Source organism: Geotrypetes seraphini, chromosome 1 (genome assembly GCF_902459505.1).
Source record: "Geotrypetes seraphini chromosome 1, aGeoSer1.1, whole genome shotgun sequence".
Taxonomy (NCBI): domain Eukaryota; kingdom Metazoa; phylum Chordata; class Amphibia; order Gymnophiona; family Dermophiidae; genus Geotrypetes; species Geotrypetes seraphini.
Window position 1 is genome coordinate 479,496,099 of NC_047084.1, and position 23,177 is coordinate 479,519,275.

At 42.7% G+C, this 23,177-nt stretch overlaps 1 protein-coding gene across 6 annotated transcripts in view; it reads right to left on the reverse strand.

The window, feature by feature from the left end:
• GLIS3 (GLIS family zinc finger 3) overlaps nt 1-23,177 on the reverse strand; it is a 658,803-nt gene that overhangs the window by 18,091 nt on the left and 617,535 nt on the right. For all 6 annotated transcript variants that reach the window (XM_033925462.1, XM_033925454.1, XM_033925471.1 and 3 more), the window contains one exon: nt 9,660-9,808. In XM_033925462.1, the coding sequence (XP_033781353.1) occupies nt 9,660-9,808 (149 nt within the window). The remainder of the gene's footprint in view (nt 1-9,659; nt 9,809-23,177) is intronic.

Here is a 23,177-nt window from a genome sequence, read left to right on the forward strand (position 1 = left end):
CTTAGAAGAACCAGAACGCTTTGGTCTTACGACATGGCTGTTGAGCACACGGAGTTTATTTATTTATTTATTCAATTTTCTATACCGTTCTCCCAGGGGAGCTCAGAACGGTTTACATGCATTTATTCAGGTACTCAAGCAGTTTTCCCTCTCTGTCCTGGCGGGCTCAAAATTTATCTAACATACCTGGGGCAATGGGGGGATTAAGTGACTTGCCCAGGGTCACAAGGAGCAGCGTGGGTTTGAACCCACAACCTCAGGGTGCTGAGGCTGTAGCTTTAACCATTGCGCCACGCTCTCCCTTAGAGCACAGGGGATATTCAAGGGTGATTATTGCTACTCTCCTTACAGCCACGGTCTCAGCTTATGCTAAGGCCTGAGAGATGTTTCAAATGTCTCGAAATAATGCAAAAGAACTGTTTCGTATAGTACATTCTTTGATTGATGGGTATGAGAAGGAAGATGGTAATTGTGTGGATCCTGATATGTATGCAGACAGTTTGATCGTGAAATTTGATAATTTGTTGGGGTGTATTGATATTGTATTGGATGGTCAGTTGACTATTATGGCAGATGAGATAAGAGTTTGGTTGAGTTTTGAGGAGGTAGGTAGGAGTGGAAGAAAATATATACTTCAGGCTCCAATCATCAAATGTCTTCCACCAGATCTTTTTGGGCCCCTTTCAGCTCCTAAAGGGCTCCCAACTGGCCATTTGTGCCCATTTTGGCACACCCCTTAAGGCACACCACTGGCCATGTGCCCAGTGATCGCTTGCCACTTGTGCATTGAGACTTTGTAGCTGCTAGTCCTGGCAGCGGCATGTGACATCAGATGCTGCCACCCTCTGCCTCACGTTTGATGCTGCCCAGGGTCCTCCAGTAAGGTGCCTCTTCCATTGGGCCACTAGCGCGGTGAGACTTTGCAGTTGCTGGTCCCGATGGCAGTGTGTGACATCAGACACTGCAGCTCTGTCTCACGTCAATGCTGCCCAGGGTCTTCCTGTAAGGTGCCTCTTCCCCACCACTTTAAACCTTTTTACCCACTCATAAACCTTATGTTGATTCATGGTGCTATGTCCATACTGAGTCAATATCTGTTGGTGAATTTACACAGGTTTCACTCCCTCTGCCCAAAGAAAGCACATTACCTCATGCTATTCTTCAATGGTGCTATCTTAAAATGGAGCATCCATGTTGCTGACCACATGGCTGCTACACGACTAAAGGCCGAGCATTGCACTGTGTGTGTATGAACTAACCAATAGGCAATGTACGAGTACATGTGTTGCATTTTGCTAGCTCTGTTTCAGTTATCGTGTAATTTAACAATTGCCTTTCATTTTTGATTCGCCCTCATATATTCCTCGCACTGAAAACCACTGTTTCTGGGTGAATGCATGTAAATGGAAGAAAGTACAGGATGCTGTATAGCAGGGGTGCCCAACGCGTCGATCGCGATCGACCAGTAGCTCAGGAAGGCAACTCGAGTCGATCGCACTCGTGTTGCCGTCCTGATCTACGGGCCGATCAGCCTTCCTCTCCAGTGTTCTCCCTAGGGTCTTTTAGCTGGGCGGTCCGCCCAGCTGTCATCTACCGCTGCTGAACATTAAACCCCCCCCCCCAAAAAAAAACCCGGCTTGGAAATTTCAGCCCCTAGCGAACTTATGCTCCGGGCTCTAACGTGTACGTGCAGGCTTCTCTTCTCTTCCCTCCGAAACCGGAAGTTATGTCCGGGGAGGGGGGGGGAGAAGGGAAGCCTGCACGCACATGTTGAGAGCCCTGAAGCAAGCGTTCGCTACGGGCTAATGCGGGAGACAGGTTAGTGAAGCATTTGTTCTTCTTCCTGCCGGGTCCTGCCTACTTTCTGTTTCCGCGAAGGCAGGACCCGGCAGCATTTCCCCCAATAGGTTGATCACGATCTTGGGCTGATCAGCCTTCCTCTTCCCGACGGCAGAATTGACGTCGGGGAGAGGAATGCTGGTTGGCCGAAGCAGGGAGAGCTTGGGGCCTGTTATTGGTGGCGTTTGGGTCCTGGTCCCCGATGGCAATGGCAGTGGCAGTGGCTTGGGGGAGGGCAGGGAGAAAGAAAGAAAAAGGGCAGGCAGGGAGACAGAAGGAAAGAAGAGAAACAGAAAAAAATGAAAGGGAGGCAGAGAGAAAGAAAGGGCAGGGAAGAGGAAGGAAAAGTTGGGGGAAGGAATGAGGTCTGGAGGAGAGGAAGCATACAGGCTAAAAGGGAAGAAAGTGCAACCAGAGACTCATGAAATCACCAGACAAGGTAGGAAAAATGATTTTATTTTAAATTTAGTGATCAAAATGTGTCTGAATTTATATCTGCTGTCTATATTTTACACTAAGGTCCCCTTTTACTAAACCGCAATAGAGGTTTTTAGCGCAGGGAGCCTATGAGTGTCGAGAGCAGCCCTGGGCATTCAGCGCAGCTCCCTGCGCTAAAAACTGCTATCATGGTTTAGTAAAAAGGGAAGGGGTATATTTGTCTATTTTTGTATGGTTGTTACTGAGGTGATAGTGCTTAGAGTCATCTGCTTTGACCTCTTTGAAAAAACCCTGGAATAGGAATGATGATTAACATTTTCTATGCATACAGTGTGCTTTGTGTTTTTTTTTTATTTTATTGTTGGTAGATCATTTTGACTTGGTCATTTAAAAAGTAGCTCGCAAGCCCAAAAAGTGTGGGCACCCCTGCTGTAAAGCATCAGCCTGCCACAAGCACATCAGAATAGACATTCATAGCAACATTCATATAGAGCTATGTCTTTGATAAATGTTTGATTTTCTTTTTTTCTGCAATTCACATAAAAGCAGGGCTAACACATGCATTAGGCAGACTAGACAGTTGTCAAAGGCACTACTTTCTGGGGGGCGGCAAAGAACAGGAGTAGTGACAGCAAAACAATAGGTTCTGACAGCCACACAAACTGCAACAACCATCAGTGCTTTAAATCACTTTATCTTCACATCTTTCATGCACACAAATTAATAGCTACATAGAATGCTGTATTTTGCCAATCTTTGTTTATTTGTATGTTTTAGGTTTTTCAATGGTTTGACTCACTTTGAGGGTAATTCTATAACAGTGTACCCTACATTTAGATGCCTAGAGAGTGCCTCTGTAACATTTATGGTGAAATTTGTTCCTAACTGTTAATTTTCTTTCTTTGAGTTTTGCTAGAGCAGTCCAGATCTATGTCCCCTCAGCAGCTGACAGCAGAGACGCAAATATTCTGATGACATCATCCATATAACAGGAGGTGCAGCTAGGATCAATCCAGTATGCTTATGGCAAAGTCACTCAAAAAAGAAACCAAAACAACTATATTTATATAAAGGTGACAGAGAAAGCTAGAAGGATGCTAGAGTGCACAGGGAGAGGAATGGCCAGTAGGAAAAAGGAGGTATTGATGCTCCTGTATAAGGCTCTGGTGAGACCTCATTTAGAATATTGTATACAACTCTGGAGTTCGCATCTTCAAAAATATATAAACAGGATGAAGTCGTTCTAGACAAGGAAGGCTACTAAAATGGCTGGTGGTCTTTATCATAATGCATATGGGGCCAGACTTAAAGATCTCAATATGTATATAGTTTGGAGGAAAGACGGGAGAGGGGAGATATGATAGAGACGTTTAAATACCTATATGACATAAATGTGCATGAGACAAGTCTCTTTCATTTGAAAGGAAGCTCTTGGACAAGGGGGCATAGGATGAAGTTAAGGGGTGATAGGCTCAGGAGTAATCTAAGGAAATACTTTTTTTACAGAAAGGGTGGTAGATGCGTGGAATAATCTCCTGGTAGAGGTAGTGGAGATAAAGACTGTGTATGAATTCAAGAAAGTGTGGGATAAGCACGTTGGATATCTTAGGAAGAGGAGAAGATAGTGGATGCTGTGAATGGGCAGACTGGATGGGCCATTTGGCCTTTATCTGCCATCATGTTTCTATGTTTCTATATAAGACAAAAGAAATCAAGGGAACCAAACTGAACCCAGAAGAGATCACATAGGACTATTTTTCCTAAAATGATTCTATCCAGACAGGGAGCAGACCTAGGACCCAAGGAATCTCCTGGTTTAGCCAATGTAGTTCTTTTAGTAGTAGAGTGGCTTTCTACATTTTCCTGGTCAAATCGTGATGTCAGAAGGGAGCCGAGGCTGACATGAGCAGCAGGTGGAAGATGCTGTTCGTGCCGGTGAACATGTCAAGAGGTACGTGAAGACAGGGGGTGCTCAGGCAGTAGGGGATGCATGGTATGGTGGTGCAGGGCACCAACCTCCCTCACTACGCCACTGTTGGCAAGCTCTCTGTAACATCTTGAATTTGGCAACAGGCAAACAGCACGCCTCCTGGGACATCATTATGGTCTGCAGATGGGCACCTCTGTATCCCTCAGAAGGGAATCACTAACCACCAGTGCCTTTCACCTCCTAGTGACCATGGATCCATTAACTTTGGGGATTTCAAGCTTTGGTTGTTTATCTCCCTGGGATACTCTCATCTCCTCCACTTCCAGATCTGCATACCGGTTCTTAAGTTCAAGGGTAGGTGGAGTCACAGTATCAGTCCTGCAGGGTCTTGTAACCTGAGTCCAGCTGTCCTCCATAAGCACAACCTCTTTTTCCCCCCTGCTAGAAATCTTTGATGCTTGAATTTATTTATTTATTTATTTTAAAAATTTATTACTCACTACATCTACAATTCTGAGCGAGTTACAAGTAAACACTCATAATTTGAACAAATAATCGATACTGGACAATAAGGCCCTGATTCTCCAAAGTGCATCCCGATTTTAGGCAGCTGTAGGCATCCTACAGCTGTCTAATCAGCCAATCGGGATGCACGTTTAAAAAAAAAAAAAAAAAAATGCTCCCCAGGCCAAGCCTGAAGGCGCCTCCGGGAGCCTAGGGAGACCCGCAAGATGCCTAAGCTCGTCTAAGGGCCTTAGGCGGGCCTTAGGCTGAACCTAGGTGGCCCTACGCGTCTCCCTAGTAGAGGAGAAGCTTAAAATGTAGGCCAGCAAAATGCTGGCCTACATTGTAAGTAGACGCGGCCGCTATACTTATCGCAGCAAGGGATCTCTCTGCCGCTATAAGTATAGTGGGCCGCGGCCCCCTGACCAGGAGGGTGCCCAAACCCTCTGTCCAAAGACGCACCCCCCGACACTACCGACCGCCCCCCCGACACTACCGACCGCCCCCCCCGACATTACCGATCTCCCCCCCCGACAATATCGATAACTGGCAGGAGGGTGCCCAATCCCTCCTGCCCGAAGACGCACCCCCCTCCCCATCACTAACAACCCCCAAACCTCCACTCCACCAACCTGTTCTTAGATGGGTCTTGCACATCTTGAGCCGGCAGGCACGCCTCGTCGAAATGAAGCGGGCCCGCCCCTTCCCGGCCCATCCCGCCGAAGCCTAAGGCCTGATTGGCCCAGGCTCTAGAAGCCTGGACCAATCAGGCCTTAGGCATAGCGGGTCCGCCCATCCCCACTTAATCTAAGGCATGATTGGCCAAACAGACCTTAGACTTAATCTAAGGCCTGATTGGCCAATCAGACCTTAGACTTAGTGGGGATGGGCGGACCCGCTATGCCTAAGGCCTGATTGGTCCAGGCTTCTAGAGCCTGGGCCAATCAGGCCTTAGGCTTCGGCGGGATGGGCCGGGAAGGGGCGGGCCCGCTTCATTTCGACGAGGCGTGCCTGCCGGCTCAAGACGTGCAAGACCCATCTAAGAACAGGTTTGGTGGAGTGGAGGTTTGGGGGTTGTTAGCGCCGGGGGGGTGCGTCTTTGGGCAGGAGGTATTGGACACCCTCCTTCCAGCGAAAGATATTGTCGAGGGGGGAGATCGGTAATGTCGGGGGGGGGGGTCGGTAGTGTCGGGGGGGCGGTCGGTAGTGTGTGTGGGGGGGGCGTATTTGGGCAGAGGGTTTGGGCACCCTCCTGGTCAGGGGGCCGCGGCCCGCTATACTTATAGCGGCAGAGAGATCCCTTGCAGCGATAAGTGTAGCGGGCCGTGTCTAATCTAACCCGTTTCTCTAACCCGCGTCTGTAACATGGACACCGGTTACAGAATCGGGGTTTAGTTTAGGCCGATTCTGAATAGGACGCCTCTCCCGGGCGTCCTATTCAGAATCAGGGCCTAGGTGTCTTGCGGGCCTCGCCTTCAATATAGGCGGCCTGCCTGGGGAGCATTTTTTTTAAAAAACGTGCATCCCGATTGGCTGATTAGATAGCTGTAGGACGCCTACAGCTGCCTAAAATCGGGACGCACTTTTAGAGAATCAGGCCCTAAACATCTAAAAAGACCAAATACACTAAAATGTTAAAAAGTCTAAAAACCAGCCTCAATGCAATTGTAATTGTATTGTAATGTTAATGTTAATTGTATTGCTATGTTAATTGTATTGTTAATTGTATTGCTATGCCAAATTTTCAATAAATATATATTTTTTTTAAAAAGAAATACTTTTTCTAAGATGAGTGGTAGTGGTGCCATCATAACTATAGAAAGAGGACAAATTGTGGACCTAAATGCTAATTGGGAAAGGAAAGAGGAAACAGGTGTATGCACCTCATGAACAACTGTTGAGGAAATTAGAAAGTCATGGGATAGGAGGTAATGTTCTCTTGTGGAAAAAGAATTGATTAAAAGATAGATAACAGAGAGTAGGTTTACATGGTCAATATTCTCAATGGAGAAAGGTAAATAGTGGGGTTCCCTAGGAGTTTGTGCTGGGACTGCTGCTTTTTAACATATTTATCAATGATGTAGAGGTGAGAATAACTAGTGAGATAATTACATTTGCTGATGATACAAAGTTGTTAAATTGCAAAAGCACTATGAAAAATTGCAAGAGGACCTTACAAGACTGGGGGGCCAAATGCACAAAACTCTCCAGTTTGACTGGTTTAGCAACCGACATAATTTGCCAATCCATTTCTCAAAGTGGCTCGCCACGTGGTTTTCTGTGCAGTCGTACATGCTCAGATTCTGACATGCAAACAACCTCATTACATTGCATGCCATAATCAGATCGCTAATACTGACCTGAAAAAAATGACAGACCTGCTGGTAACTGTTACCGACAGGTCTGACATGTTTTTTTTCATTTTTTTTCTATACACACAGATGTTCTGTGTATGTAACATATGCACAATAACTGGCCCATAAAAAAAGTTAAGCCGGCCCCCCGACTCCCCCTGATGACCTCCCAAACCAAAATAGAGGCAGGAGGGATGCCCACTCCTTCCTGTCATTGTGACTGCCCCCGCCGAACTGACCCCCCCATTAGGACCTCCTAATCCAATCCAACCCCTCCCCTTCCCTTCTTTACAAAAAATCAGCAGGAGGGATGCCCATTTTCTCCTGCCACTGGATACCCCATGACCCATGAACCACCCCTGTACCTCTACATTAAGATGACAGCAGGAAGGATGCCCACTCTCTCCTGCCACTGGATACCCCTTGACACACGAACCACCCCTGTACCTCTACATTAAGATGACAGCAGGAGGGATGCCCAGTCCTTCCTGCTTGCAGGCTCACTACTTCAAACTAGTGGGTCTTCTACTTCCTGGTGCTTTCTGGGATGCATGGGGAGGGGCCTAAGGCCCTGATTAGCTCAGAAGCCTAGGGCCCTTTAAACAAACTGAGCCTTAAAGCTTCCAGTATAGACTTCAAATGTAACCAGTATCCAATAAAGCCCCATATTATCATTTATTTTGAGTATAGTATACTGCAGCGATCCTCCCTTTATCATTTATGAGTACATTTAAACATCTTTACCTTTATAGCTGTACCTTTAGTTTAAAAAACAATCATTTCTCTCATTTTATCAAAGTCTTGCTTTTAAAAGTTAAATAAAAATGCAGTAGATTTCCTTTGTGTCTTCACTCCAGTTATTAAGTCATATTTGATCACATTATGATCATCATTGCTATGTGGCCCCGGCACTGTTACCTCTTGTACCAAATCTTCATTTCACTTAGGATTAGGCCTAAAATAGTTACCCTCTTGTCAGTTCCTAAACCAGCTGATGTGACATTTATCCAGTCAATATTGGGTTAACTGTAATTACCCCCTTATTACTATGCTGCCAAATTTGTTATCTTCCCTAGTATTTCAACATCTGTCTATGGTGGATGGTAGTGTACTCCCACCACTATTCACTTCTTCTTCACTTTTGGAATTTCTATCCATAAGGATTCCAATGTGTATTTTGTTTCCTGCATAAATTTTATTCTGTATGACTCAGTGCCCTCTTTAACATGTATCACCAGCCTACTCAAAACAGTTTATTCTAAACAGCACTTGAAGGACACACTAGGACATACTTGAACATAATTTCTGGTGAGTGTAGTACAACTTGTCTTTTATTATACCCAGTGAACATAATTGCAATGTTTCTTATTTGTGACCTTTTCATCAGAGCCTCCAAATCATAAATTATTCACCAATCTAACTAATCCACATAAATCCTTACAAATCTCAAAATAAAATGTTGTCAAAGGAATCCAAGATTCTGTCATTCCAGAATTCATCAAACTCATTAATACAGTATAGAGATGCCAAAATCTGTTACTGTAGGCTGTAGACCTGCTTTATTATTTTTTAAGGACACTAGAAAGCATAAATTAACTGTAAAGTACAATCAGTGGATGCAAATAAAAAGCATGACTATTCAATGTAAGCATCCTGAAAACCTGGTCTACATATGTCCATCATTACTACAGTGCATGAAGAATGTAAGTGAAGCAAGCTTGGCCATAAACTGTAGTTACATGTAATTCTTGTAGTTTCAGATTAACATGAGAAGCATAATTCATCAAAGCATGCGTTAATCAGAAATCTCTTTGCAGTGCAATTAATGTTCCCTAGGTTAATTGCAATTGGTTTGAAGAATCTGGATATACAGAATTCTTTTCATTAAATCAGAGTACACAGAGTATTTAAATAGCTTGCCATCCCAGACTCCCCACTATATAGCAGAAAAGCTCCCCATCTATCACCTGACCCGACCACTCAATTCCCAGCTGGAACGCCGACTATGCATCCCACCAGCACACCTGCTCCAACTAGAAACCACTCAGAAAGGATCCTTTTTTCATAGCGTGACAAAACTGTGGAACCAGCTTTAAGAACATAAGAACATAAGACTTAGCCTCCGCTGGGTCAGACCAGAAGTCCATCCCGCCCAGCGGTCTGCTCCCGCGGCGGCCCTCAAGGCCCATCACCTGTGCAATGGTCCCTGACTATTCCTATAACCTACCTCAACTCCTATCTGTACCCCTCAATCCCCTTATCCTCTAGGAACCTATCCAAACCTGCTTTGAAGCCCTGTAATGTGCTCTGGCCTATCATGGCCTCCCTGGACATTTGAGCTATAGATAGCCTGCTACCTTTCTGGAAAGTGGTAAAAATCATATTGTTCTCAAACCATCGCATACCTGCCTTGAGACACTAAATGGCCAGGCTAAAGCAGACTGTAACTGAAATCGACTCATTGCTAAGTGCGGTGTATTTTTATAACACCTACCACAGTCTCATTACTCTAATGTCTCCAGTTTAGTTGTGACTGTACCTCTGTAACCCTTAATCCAATGCCTCCAGTATATTGTGAATGTACCCTGCTTTACCTTGGACTTGGATGCCATTTGGTTGAAACGAGGGGGCTGTTACTGGTAGGTACGTCTTCAGCTGTGGGGCTCTCCTCTGCATCATGGATGCGGGTGCAGGAATTCTCCTGGGGCTGATGTGATGAGGGGATGGAACTGGAGCTGCAAACCTAGAATAGTAAAACAAATAAATAAATAAATCACAAACTCCGACCATTATTTATAAAACAAAGAATACTTAAAGTGATGGTTCAAAGGTTCCTAGTAACAATTTTTATATTTAGAGAAGCAACAAAGAGGCCTGTTATCCAACTTGAAGAGTCTATTGAAATACCATAGCTTCACTGAATCAATCTGATGAATCTAGTAAAAAAACAAATAATTACAAAACAGACAGTGGCTCCCAAACTTTGCTTCATGGGTTTTCTACTTCTTACCTTCAAATATAAAAAGTATGTTGGTTGATTTGATAAAAACTGTTTTTGCATTTTTCATCTACATTCATTTCCTTTAGACTGGTCAAGAAAAAGTAGAAAATGCACTTTCCTAGAGAACTTGTACCAGGCTCCTAAAACCCCCCCAAACCATCTGTCCCCTAAAATTCCATATTAGGTGGAATGGTGGACATGCTGCCAGAGACATTACAGCCCATGACTCCTCTGGCAAATACTGTATTTCTCTTTGCTGCACTGTCAACTCTGACATCAGGTAGTGATCGATTTCCTTAACCCAGGTGCTCCGGCCTATCAACCATATCTTGATTAGGCTGTATTTTACCCCCTTTTTAGTTTTATTTTCTACAGAAGACCTGGTGTTATGTCTCTTTTTAAAAAAAAAATATCATTTTTATTAAAGAGGCAACCAGAGAAACAGATATTATACAGCATACAATGTTCTTACAGAAGAAACAGAAGGGAATAATCAAGCAAACATACAACCTTTAGCAGCAACTATGCATACAGAACCAGAAAAGCAAGGTAAAGCAGGTGCATCAGTATACAAAGAGGCGGATGGAAAGAGAGATCTCACTGAAACCCACAGGCTATGTGCCAAGATAAGGAAAAGGAGCCCAATCTACACAGGCTGCAATGATGCGTAGAAGCAAAAAATAGAGCATAGCACTAAAGCACCCTTCCAAGAACAGTCCACCCGCAAGACCTGTCTGCTACCTCTGTCAACATGTCTATCTGTCTGTCTATCTATCTTTCTGCATAGCTGCCAACCTCTCAATTTCCCTTCATGATCTAAGATTTTAACCAGTATAAGTGATTTGCAATATGTTGGGCAACTAGCAGAAGGGTAACAAATATAATACCCCCAACAAAAACATTGATATAAACCCATAAACCAGACTGAGTACCCCCTCCTAAAAACATAAGAATAGCCTTACTGGGTCAGAACAATGATCCATTTAGCCCATCTTCACAGAGGCCAATCCAAGTCACAAGTACCTGGCAAAAACCCAAATAGTAGCAATATTCCATGCCACCGATCCAGGGCAAGCAGTGGCTTCCCTCATGTCTGTCTCAACAGCAGACTATGGAATTTTCCTCCAGGAACTTGTCCAAACCTTTTTTAAAACCAGCTACATTAACCGCTCTCACCACATCCTCTGGCAACGCATTCCAGAACTTAACTATTTTCTGTGTGAGAAAATTATTTCCTCCTATTGGTTTTAAAAGTATTACACCCATTCATGTAACATAATCATCCCCTCCCTCCAGCTGGGTTCTTAATATCACCAACCTAAATCTACAAACTTGCTTTAGTTATCAGCCTATAAAAAGTTGACTAAAACCATATTGCAATGCAAAAGCAAGTTGAAAACCAGAATTAGTCTAAAATGTTCCTGCAGGACAGTAACTAGATAAATAGTCACCTCTTTCTATCTATTCATGCTTCCCCTCCCCACCCCCACCGCAGTCCCAAGGATAACATATTATCATTTAACCATTGACTGATTTGTTCTAGTTTTTTGTTAATGTCTTTGATATTGTTTGTATCATTAGGATCAGTGGGGTGAAGCAATTATATGTCGTCTGTGTAAGCATACATGGTGAATCCTTTTGATTGGCCCAAGGTTAGAAAAAGGGCTAAGAAGATATTAACTAAAAGAGAGATAATTAATCCTTGGTGTATTCCATAATCTAGTGTAAAGGGTTTTGAAGAAGTCTTATCAATTACTTTAGAGCAGGGGTGCCCACACTTTTTTGACTTGCGAGCTACTTTTAAAATGACCAAGTCAAAATGATCTACCAACAATAAAATAAAAAAAAAAAACACAACGCACACTGTACACATAAAATTGTTAATTATCATTCCTATTCTGGGGTTTTTCCAAAGAGGTCAAAGCAGATGACTCTATGCACTGTCACCTCAGTAACAACCATACAAAAATAGACAAATACCCACCCCCCTCCCTTTTTACTAAACCACAATAGCAGTTTTTAGCGCAGGGAGCTGTGCTGAATGCCCAGCGCTGCTCTCGACACTCATAGGCTCCCTGCACTAAAAACCACTATTGCGGTTTAGTAAAAGGGGACCATATTGTAAAATATAGACAGCAGATATAAATTCAGACACATTTTGATCACTAAATTTAAAATAAAATCATTTTTCCTATCTTGTCTGGTGATTTCATGAGTCTCTGGTTGCACTTTCTTCTTCTGACTGTGCATCCAATCTTTCTTTCAGCCTGTATGCTTCCTCTCCTCCACACCTCATTCCCTCCCCCAACTTTTTCTTCCTCTCTCCCTGACCTTTCTTTCTTTCTCTCTTCATGCCCCCTTTCTTTTTTTCTGTTTCTCTTCTTTCCTTCTGTCTCCCTGCCTGCCCCCTTTCTTTCTTTCTCCCTGCCCTTCCCCAAGCCACTGCCACTGCCGCTGCCATTGGGGAACAGGACCCAAACCACCACCAATGGATAACAGGCCCCAAAGCCGCCGCCACCGCCGCCCCATGCTCCCCCTGCTTCGGGCCGACCAGCATTCCTCTCCCCGACGTCAATTCTGCTGTCGGAGAGGAAGTTCCGCCCAGCCAGGCAGCGATTGGCTGGCCCGAACTTCCTCTCCGACGGCAGAATTGACGTCGGGGAGAGGAAGACTGATCAGCCCGATAGATCGCCAAGGCAAAGTGAGTCCTGGGTGATCGACTCACTTTGCCTTGGCGAGCTACCCGTCGATCGCGATTGACCTATTGGGCACCCCTGCTTTAGAGGATCAATCTGTGAAATAGGAGAACCAATCTAATGCATTATCAGACAGTCCTATAGATTTTAGTCTGTGGAGAAGATTATGGTCTATTGTATCAAATGCAGCAGAAAGATCTAATGATATAAGCAAGACTGATTTTCTATGATCAATGTGGTAAAAAATCAAAGTGGTAAGTCCGATAAGGGAATGTTCAGTTGAGTGATTAAATCTGAATCCTGTTTGATTTGGTTGGAGCACGTTTGTTTTTTTCTACAAAATCTGACAGTTGGTTGAAAACAATCTTTTCAGTTACCTTTGCCAGGAAGGGAAGGTTGGCTATTGGCCAATAATTTGAGCAATCAGTTCTTGAAGAGTTATAGTCTTTGATTTTGGGGTGAATTACTGCTTATTTCCAGATCTTGGACAATTTTCCTAATAGCAAGCTATTTTTGATCATACTATGAATTAATGGACTGAAGATTGTGAAATAGTGTTTCAGAATAATAGGGGGGGTTGAGTCCATGGATGAACCTGTTATGTTCATGTTTTTGATCAATTGGTTAATTTCTGTTACCGTCGGGATTAAGCACTGAAGTTGCCCACATCTGATCTAATAATCAATGTGGATAAAATTGTGTGATTGCTTTGCTAATCCACTTCAAAGGGAATACATAGAAATTAATCTAAAAGAAACAAAAAAATATTTCCATTTATTAGCTAATCCAGGGGTGGAAAACCTGTGGTACAAAGTTGAATTTTATGCGGCCCTCGAGATCATATGCAGAAAACGTCAATAACCAGAGTTTTAGTGATTTTAAATACTATATTTCACAAACATTTTCAAAATATCCTCTCTAGCAGTATGTTTTCATCATTTTTAGTTAAATTTTTACCTATTTATTTATCACAAAAGGTCTAAGGAGCACTGTTCATTTCCGGTTCTGACATTACATAATGTTGTGGCCCAAACTGGTATAGTAATGACATTCATATCACTCTCTGTGTATAAAGATTGCCCAGTCCTGATCAATTTTTGGTTTGCTTTAAGAAAATAAATTAATCCTGTTGTCATTTCTTCCTTATCTTTTTATCATTTGTACCTTTTTCCTCTTTTATTAGCATTTACTGTTTACAAATAGAGTGCACTAAGAAACAGTGGTCAGACCCAGTGGTGTAGCGAGGGAAATTGGCACCTGTGGCAGTGGCATCTGGCATCGCCACACCTGCCACTTGAGGTCCCCCACTCTTCCCTGCCCTTTGAGTTCCCCCCCCTTCCTCTGCGTTGTCCGAGCCTTCTTGTTGTGCATCCAGTAAACAGGCAGCTGGAACTTTTCCTTTCAAGGCTTGGGGGTTAGCGCCTTTATAAAGCAATGTAGGCTTTATCATATGGCCTACTGCATTTGCACAAAGCAGCATGGTTAGTTTATCCCTTGCAACCTTGAAGCCTGGTGCTCACTTATCCTCTTTCCTAATGAAAGTCCTCTGTGGCATTCTCTTCCAAAATTGGTTTCATCAGCACTGAATGCCTGCGCTGGTTCATATCCCTTTTCTTCAATAATCACCTTAAAGGTGCCAAGGAACTCGCTAGCTGTCTCTTGGTTGGCAGATGCTACTTCTCCATTACTTTTACGTTACATAGGCCATACCTGTGCTGGAATTTATCAAACCACTCTTTACTGGCCTGAAAGTCCGTAGATTGTGACAGTTCCCCTTCCCTTTTCTTCACATTATCATACAAAGACTTTATCCTTGGGCATGACTTTTTCTGAAATTTCCCAGTGTTGATGAAGTTTCAGGGAAAAGATGATATTTTTTTATGATCCTAAACATTTAGAAAGCTTAATTAAAACTCAGGGATCATCCTGCATCTTCTGGTGAGTTGAAGTAATGATTATACATTGCTGATGATCTCCCCCTTTTATGAAGCCACATTAAGCTTTTTTTTTTATTGCCGGCTGTGGCGGTAAAAACTTTGACGCTCATAGAATTCCTATGAGCGTCGGAGCTAATGCCACCGTGGCCAGTGATTTTAAAAAAGCCTAATGCGGGTTCATAAAAGGGGTCCTATATTAGTTAAATTGTATATAATAATAATAATAATAACTTTATTCTTCTATACCGCCACAATCTTGCAACTTCTAGGTGGTTTACAGTCAAGAGAGCTGGACATTCAGCGAGTTACAATATGCAGATAGTCAGAGGAAATACAGAGTACAGAAACTTTAAGAAAGCGAAAAAATAAAATATACAGTTTGCTAAGAAATTTCCGAGAGGACCTGTTTGAAAGAGGTCGCGAATTACAAAAAATACAGCAAAAATTACAATATACAGCGAAAATTACAAAAATACAGCGTAAATTACAATATACAGTTTTTTAAGAATTTTCAGAGGGGACATATTAGGTGAAAGGTCCCGAAATTACGAGATACAGTTTGATTAGGATTTCAGAGGGGGCATATTGGGAAGACGAGAAAAGACAAAAGTGTTCGGTGAAGATTCTATTTAGGTGATATATCTATCGAATAAGGCAGTTTTTATGAGTTTTCTAAAAGCGTTGTAGGTCAGTCTAGCTTTATTAATGTCAAGCTTTATTAATGTTACACAGGATATTAGTTATATGAGACCAATAATAGTGTCTTTTCTTATGATCCATTAAGGTTTTCTTAGTGTGATGGGCAGTTCTCTCCTCTCAATTTCATTAATGCTCCTATTATGGAAAGAGTCTGAGTTTGAAATTCTTTAAAATTATTCAGTTTTCTTTATATGATCTAATCTCTGGAGATTATGTTTTGTATTATGATGATTGTAAACTTAAAATTTCTATTCAAAAATTTAATGTCTCAGTGTAAAGGTGGCTACTTGAGAAGCCCGATTCAGCATTTACACATGCAGATACCAGCTTTTATATATGTACATTGACTAAACACTGAAAACCCAATTTTAGAAAGCTAGGATACGCACATGTAAATCTGCAATACATGCTATGACAAGGGAGCGTGATGTGGGTGGCACTAGGGCAAGACCAAAAAATAAATGTGCATTGCCCATTTCAGAAGGGGAATGCAAATCTATGATCACTGAGATTAAAGTCAGGACAGTGGTATAGTAAGGAGAACAGGTAGGGTTTCTAGACGTCCAGTTTTCCCCAGACATGTCCTCCTTTTGAGAACATGTCTGGGGGTCTGGACGGCTTTTCAAAACCTGGCACTTTGTCCAGGATTTGGAAAAGCCTCCTCAAATCGTGTCGGGTAGGGAAGAAGTTCTCTGAGCATCAGGCGGGCATAGCACATGATCTCATTAATAAAGGTTTGACTGCATTTAAATACAATTTTCAGCCATCTCTGGCACATGTTTCCTATTACGTTACATTACATTACATTAGGGATTTCTATTCCGCCATTACCTTGCAGTTCAAGGCGGATCACAAAAGAATTATCAAGGATGTATTACAACAAGAACTTACAAGAGAAAAAAAAAATTTGGTTCTCTTGCCCTTTCCCCCTCTTGTTCCCCCTTCCCTTAAGTTCTCTCAACTTGTACTTCACTAATCTTTTATAAACCGCATAGAACTTAACGGTACTGCGGTATATAAACTGTTATTATTATTTGTTTGGCTTTAGTGAGAGGTGATGATTGAAACTTGCAGTGTTATATCTTTTTTCAGGGTTTTCTTGAAGAGTATGGTCTTTAATTCTTTTCTAAAAGTCTTGTAGTCGAGGGATGCCATCAGTAGATTGGCGATTTGGTTGTCTAGTTTGGCTGCTTGAGTGGCCAGGAGGCCATCATATAGTTTTTTCCATTTGACCTCCTTAATTGGGTGGTATGAGAAAGACATCCAGGCATTCTGTGCAGATTAACGCCTGCGTTAATTAGCTCTAATGCCGGCATTGGTTTTGAACATCGGCCCATTTAGACATGTAGGTTTCCAAAATAGCACACAGAGATGTCTACATAGTAACATAGTAAATGACGACAGATAAAGACCTGAACGGTCCATCCAGTCTGCCCATTAGTTATTCTCATTAGAAATACATGATTAAGTTACCTCGTCTCTTCTTTGATATTTCTGGGCCATAGATTAAATTCCACCCGATATTGTCTTAGGTTCCAACTGCTGAAGTTGCCGACCAAGCTCACTCCAGCCTGTCCAACCATCCTGTTGTTTGCAGGATATCTACCGTAATGGCTGGCCAGTAACGTCCTCATGTTCCAAATTAGTGGAGTTCCCATTGATGCCCTCCCCAGCCCAGCCCATCCTACACCAAATCACCACATATGGGACATAAACTGTACGAGTTTGTCCAATACTTTAATTTATATCATTTGTTTGTTTTCTAATTAGAGATCTTTTGTGTTTATCCCACGGGTTTTTGAATTCCACCTCCGTTTTCCTTTCCTTTTCCCTGGGGAAGGCATTCCAGCCATCTACCACCCTCTCTGTGCAAAAGAATTTCCTAGGTTCTGAAATTCAAAATTGCCTTTGTGAGTGCTGACGCTTAGATGTGTACATTGCCAAGTTGTCTCCACTGAAGTTTTAGACACTGAGAATTGGATGCTCCCTCTGCACACAGCTGATATATATATACACACATTTTAGAAAAGGCTCTATGGGGCCCTTTTACTAAGCTGTACTAGTCAATGGGCTTAGCGTGCTCTTATGTGGGTCTTTCCCACTTGCTAAGCCCATTCCTAGTGTGACTGTAAAGGCGGAAGTTTTCTATTATACATTTTTCTGGTCATGCACTGATGTTAGCATTTGCACAAGGTCATTTAAGAGAATCATGCGGGGGCACTTTTCACTTCCTGTTCAGGAGGTGCTAGGGGCTCCCGCTTTAATGGGCACACTAACTAGTTAGTGAGGTGGTAGTGTCAGCGAGGTAACTGATTAGTGCATGTTCAAAACTCTCAATCTTATTGTGAAAAAGTGTATTATCTTTTACCGAAAAGTTCTCTTAATTCCCTAATTTTGTAGGGCTCAATATTCAGTGGGAATTGTCTGGGTAGGAATTGCCTCTACACAAATAATCCTGCTCACCTGGTCATACACGGATTTTCAGCAGGGCTTACCTGAATAGGGTAGCTGAAAATCCAGCCAGACCATCTCTGCACTATCCTGGCAGTACCATGGCAGGTGGGAGGTAGAGTCTGGGCAAGTTGGGAGTTATCTGAGTAGCTGTAACATTCAGTCTACCAACCAGTTCATTATAAAGATAAAGTCGGGTCAGCTAAAAGTTTGTCCTGACTATCTGGGTAGTTGTTTGAATACCAGTATAAATATCGCTGGCATCTGGGTAAGTGCCAACATCTGCATTATACCCAGATAATCAACATCAGTATCCAACAAGGCCTTGCACTGAATATTCAGCTATAGAAAGTCAATTTATACTAGTACTGTTTATGAAAAACTTCCGATTGTTGCAGGCTGAAGATGAATCTTTCCTTCCAGAACAGTCATCATAGCATAAGTGGCAGGTGACACTTTTGTTTCAGAAGACTGAAAGCTGGCAAGGGGGCGAGGGGCTGAGTTGAATAGGAAGAAAAGGAGGGAGACTTTCTGCACAGACTTTCTCTCTTCCTCTTTACCCTCCGAGGGGATTACTTTCTAATTCAATATTGTCTGTTAGATAATAAAATAGTTTTCAACCTTTGTTATTGCTGACTTGATTTTCTTGCTCAGCATCACTCTTTGCTCTTGTTTCTCTTTCTTTATTGTTGTCTGTCTCTCTGATAGACTCCTTCCTCATTTCTTTCCTGTTTCCTTTCTTTCGGCTTTTTCCTTCAGCACTAGATACATCAATATTCTCTTTTTCCCACTCATGATTTTCTCTTCTCTCATCTTACTTCTTTTTCTCGTCGTATTCATCCTCCTCCTCCTCTTTCTCCCACATTCTCACTCTCCCTCCCACCTCCATCTCTCATTCTCCACTTCCTCCCATCACAGGTCTTCTACCTCTTGAAATGACATTAAGTGCAGTCACACTATTGGCAGAAGTAACAAATAGCATGTCAGGAAGAAGTGGTGACAAGCAGAGTAAACAGCTCAGGAATCTATCAGATTTGGAAATTTATTGTAGGTCTGCCTCGGGGGTCCTCAAACTGTGATATGCCAAATAGCAGTTTACAATATGAGTCCTTGAAAATCCTAAAGCTCTCTTTTATAGTTTATTAAAAAATTTCATATACCACCCTTCCTGAGAACATCATAGGGCGGTTAACAATACAATATTACACCCTTGGGCCCTCCTAATAATTGCATTCTGACTATGCCCCTGCCGGCTTGACATCCTGCCCTATCTTGGCCATTGGTCTGCCCCTAACCTATCTAGGGAGGCCAGATAGTGGACTAACTGATTAAATGTCCCTAAATACTGGCTGATGGCTCTATTGAATAATGACCCTTCAGTGAGTAGCCTGCTGCTGGCTTGGTTTCCAGGTTAAACCACCAGGGCTTCTATTCCAAGTGCCAAGTTATTAAAAAAATGCATTGGATCCATAGTTCTCTCCCAGGAATATATTCTAGTCATTTGAACCAATAGGTGCAAAGTAGCAGCTCTAGAACTTTTCATTTTAAGTAAACTGTCTTTTAAAAATAATATATGACCAATCCACCAAGAATTGTCATCTATGCAAGCTAAGTTTTGTCCAGGTTGAAAGCTAGATGCTTGAAAGGTAGGGACATGTTCAAGATCAATATCAGACTAAGACATTGGCAATGAATGAGCTGGTGTCACTTGAAATTTTGCTAATGCTAATGAGACAAACATTTTGAAGGCTTCTGTCAGGTCTATATGTAAATCAACTATACAAATAAAAATTAAATAAACAGCCTTTCAATGTTTTATCCTTTGTTGCTGCTTATTTTATTTATTTTTTTTAGCAGAATCCCAAGCTGGAATCACACATACAGCAGAAAAGATTTCATGAACAGCTGAACAGAACAGTCATAGGAGGAAAAGTTTTTCTTTAAACAGGAGGCTTGGTCATAATTAAAATTTCACACCTAATCATCCAAAAAATAAGTAAAAAGTATATAATTATAAGAAATGAAATGTGTTGGGAAAAAAAGGGTATTTTACTAGAGAATAGTAGTGAATAAGTAGGAACAAAGCCAAAAAACAGGCAAGTTACAAGTAATAGCGAATGGGTGTCCAAACGGCAGATGAAATTTAATGTGGACAAATGCAACATGATGCACATTGGGAAAAATAACCCAAATCATAGTTACCAGATGCTAGTGTCCATCTTGGGGGCCAGCGCCAAAGAGAAAGTTTTGAGTGTCGTAGACAATATGCGGAAACCTTCTGCCCAATGTGTGGTGGGGGCCAAAAAAGCAAACAGGATGCTAGGAGTTATTAAAAAAGGGATGGTTAACAAGACTAAGATTGTTGTATGCCTCTGTATCACTCCATGGTGCAACCTAACTTTGAGTACTGAATTCAATTCTGGTTGCCTTATCTCAAAAAAGAAATAGCAGATCTAGAAAAGGCTCAAAGAAGAGCAACCAAGTTGATAAATAGGATGGAACTCCTCTCGTATGAGGAAAGACTAAAGAGGTTAACAAAATCCTGAATGGTGTAGAACGGGTACAAGTGGATTGATTTTGTACTCCATCAAAAATGATACAGACTAGGGGACACAATAAAGTTACAGGAAAATACATTAAAACCAATAGGAAGAAATATTTTTTTCACTCAGAGAATAGTTAAGCTCTGGAATGCATTGCCAGAGGATGTGGTAAGAACAGTTAACAGCTGGTTTTAGGAAAGGTTTGGACACGTTCCTGGAGGAAAAGTCCATAGTATGCTATTGAGACAGGCATAAGGGAAGCTACTGGCGATACTCGAGAGGGTCCAGAGGAGAGCAACAAGGATGATAAAGGGCAAGGAGAACCTTTCATATGCTGAAAGGTTGGACAAGCTGAGCTCTTTACCCTGGAAAAGTGGAGACTGAGAGGGGACATGATAGAGACTTATAAAAAAATGAAAGGCATAGAGAAGGTGGAGAGGGACAGATTCTTTAGACTAGCGGGTACAACAAAAACAAGAGGTCATTCAGAAAAACTGAGAGGAGACAGATTCAAAACGAATGCAAGGAAGTTCTTCTTCACTCAGCGGGTGGTGGACACCTGGAACGCGCTTCCAGGAGAGGTGATAGGACAGAGTACAATACTGGGGTTCAAAAAGGGACTGGATGACTTCCTGGAGGCGAAGGGGATTGCAGGGTACAGATAGAGGATTACTTACAGGACATTAGGCGAATAGGGTATGAACGTTTTAGGTTAGAAGCACTTACAGGCCATGGACCTGGGGGGCCGCCATGGGAGCGGACTGCCGGGCATGATGGACCCCTGGCAGGGGCAATGCTTATAAACCGTGTCGAGCTCCATTCTCATGGAGATGATGCGGTATATAAACTTAAGGTTTAGATTAGATTAGATTAGATTATGTTCTTATGTACTGCTTGCCAGGGATTGGTACTCTAGCATGGAATGTTGCTACTATTTATGTTTTTTGTCAGGTAGTTGTGACCTAGATTGGCCACCGTGAAGATGGGGTACTGGGCTAGATGGACCATTGCTCTGACCCAGTAAGTCGCCTAGAGCCTGTTTAGGTTTGTGCGACTCACAAATATTGGATTAGATTAGATGAGTGCTTTTCATTTACAATCTTTTCTTGTATGAGTGGATGATGTTTAAAAGTTCTAGTGACAGATATGATGCTTGAGGGTTTCCTTACTAATCCACATTAAAACTCTGTCTCATGTTAGCCGGTACCATTTTGGATGATGGCACTAGTTGGACAGGAATAACTGAAGATTGTTCCTTTCCCTCTATTGCCCAGGGGCTCCATAATGGTAAGGAGAACCTGAACCATGTGAGCTTAGGACAGATAAAGGGGGAGCGGACTTTTTTAACACATTGGGTGGGGGGTTGTGAGCAGGACGATGGAGCAATGACAATATGTAGGGAATGAAGCTTTTTATTGGGGGGGGGGACAATGTGGCTGTGGGAGAGGGGAGTGTTTAAGCTATGGTTGCCACATTTCCTCTTTTAAAAAAAAGAGGATACTTGGCCCCGCCCCATTCTGCCCCAGCCCTACTTCCAGCCGAACCTCCTGTCTCCTTCCCCCGAGGTCTGGAGGGCCTCTGCACATGCGCGGATGGCGTCGCAATGATGCCACGCGCGTGCGCGCACAAATATATCATCACACTGACGTCTATGCATACGCAGAGGGCCTCCAGGTGCAGCCCCCGAGCTCAGGGACTTCCAAAACCCGAATAAACTGACGGGTTTTGGAAATCCTTCCGGGTACCCAGACAGTACTCTAAAAAGAAGATGTGCCCAGGTTTTCCCGGACATCTGGCAACACTAGTTCAAGTAAATCAGGGACTGCCCCTTTCTTGATAGGTGGCTTGAGCATATCAGTAGGCACAATTAGCCTGCAGAAGATCTCAGAAGTTAATTACACTTCTTCAGCAGTTGATTTTCTAAGGCTTATTGTGGATTGTAAGCTTTATCATGATCCAAATTAGAGAATGACACGGTGACAAAATTCATCACCGTTCCCATTCCTGCAGATAACCGCGGGAAATAATCCCATGTCATTTTCTAGTGTCTATTTCAACCTCAGTCCTTCTACACCAGCATTCTTCAAAGCAAAGCTTGTGGGTCAGTGGTTGTGGCCATTCATACTCTGATTCTTATGTGAGCCAAGGATAATGAAGCCATTGTGACATCACTGATGTGATTGGCTCTTAGGCACTGGTGGAATGAGGCATTATGACATCACAATATCTGCTCTGGATACCAGAGACTGTCATTCTGTAGTGTCTATCTCAACCTCAGTCCTTCTACACCAGCATTCTTCAAAGCAAAGCTTGTGGGTCAGTGGTTGTGGCCATTCATACTCTGATTCTTCCCTCTCTCCTTAAAGAATGACATGAAGATGGTTTCCCGCGGTTATCCGCGGGGACGGGAACGGTGATGAATTTTGTCACCGTGTCATTCTCTAATCCAAATGAAGTTTATACAGAGGAACCTCAAATTCCATTGGTAGACAACAGCTCAGCAGAGACCTCTAGTGGTTATACTAGTATAACTAGTATACTTGAATATACACCTGAGTATAAACCAATATAATAGTTTTCCCTCCAGAAAAGAGGGACAATTGTTAACTCAAATATACTGAAAATTTATATTCAAATGTGTCTCTTCTTCCTCCGGCCCTTCTGGTGTCCTGCATGTCTCCCAATGATATCCAGCATTTTTCCCTCTTACCTTCTTCCCCCAGCCGATGTTGTGGGAAAAAAGAGCAGAGTCCTTTATGTCAGCAGCATCCCTAGATCACAGGGT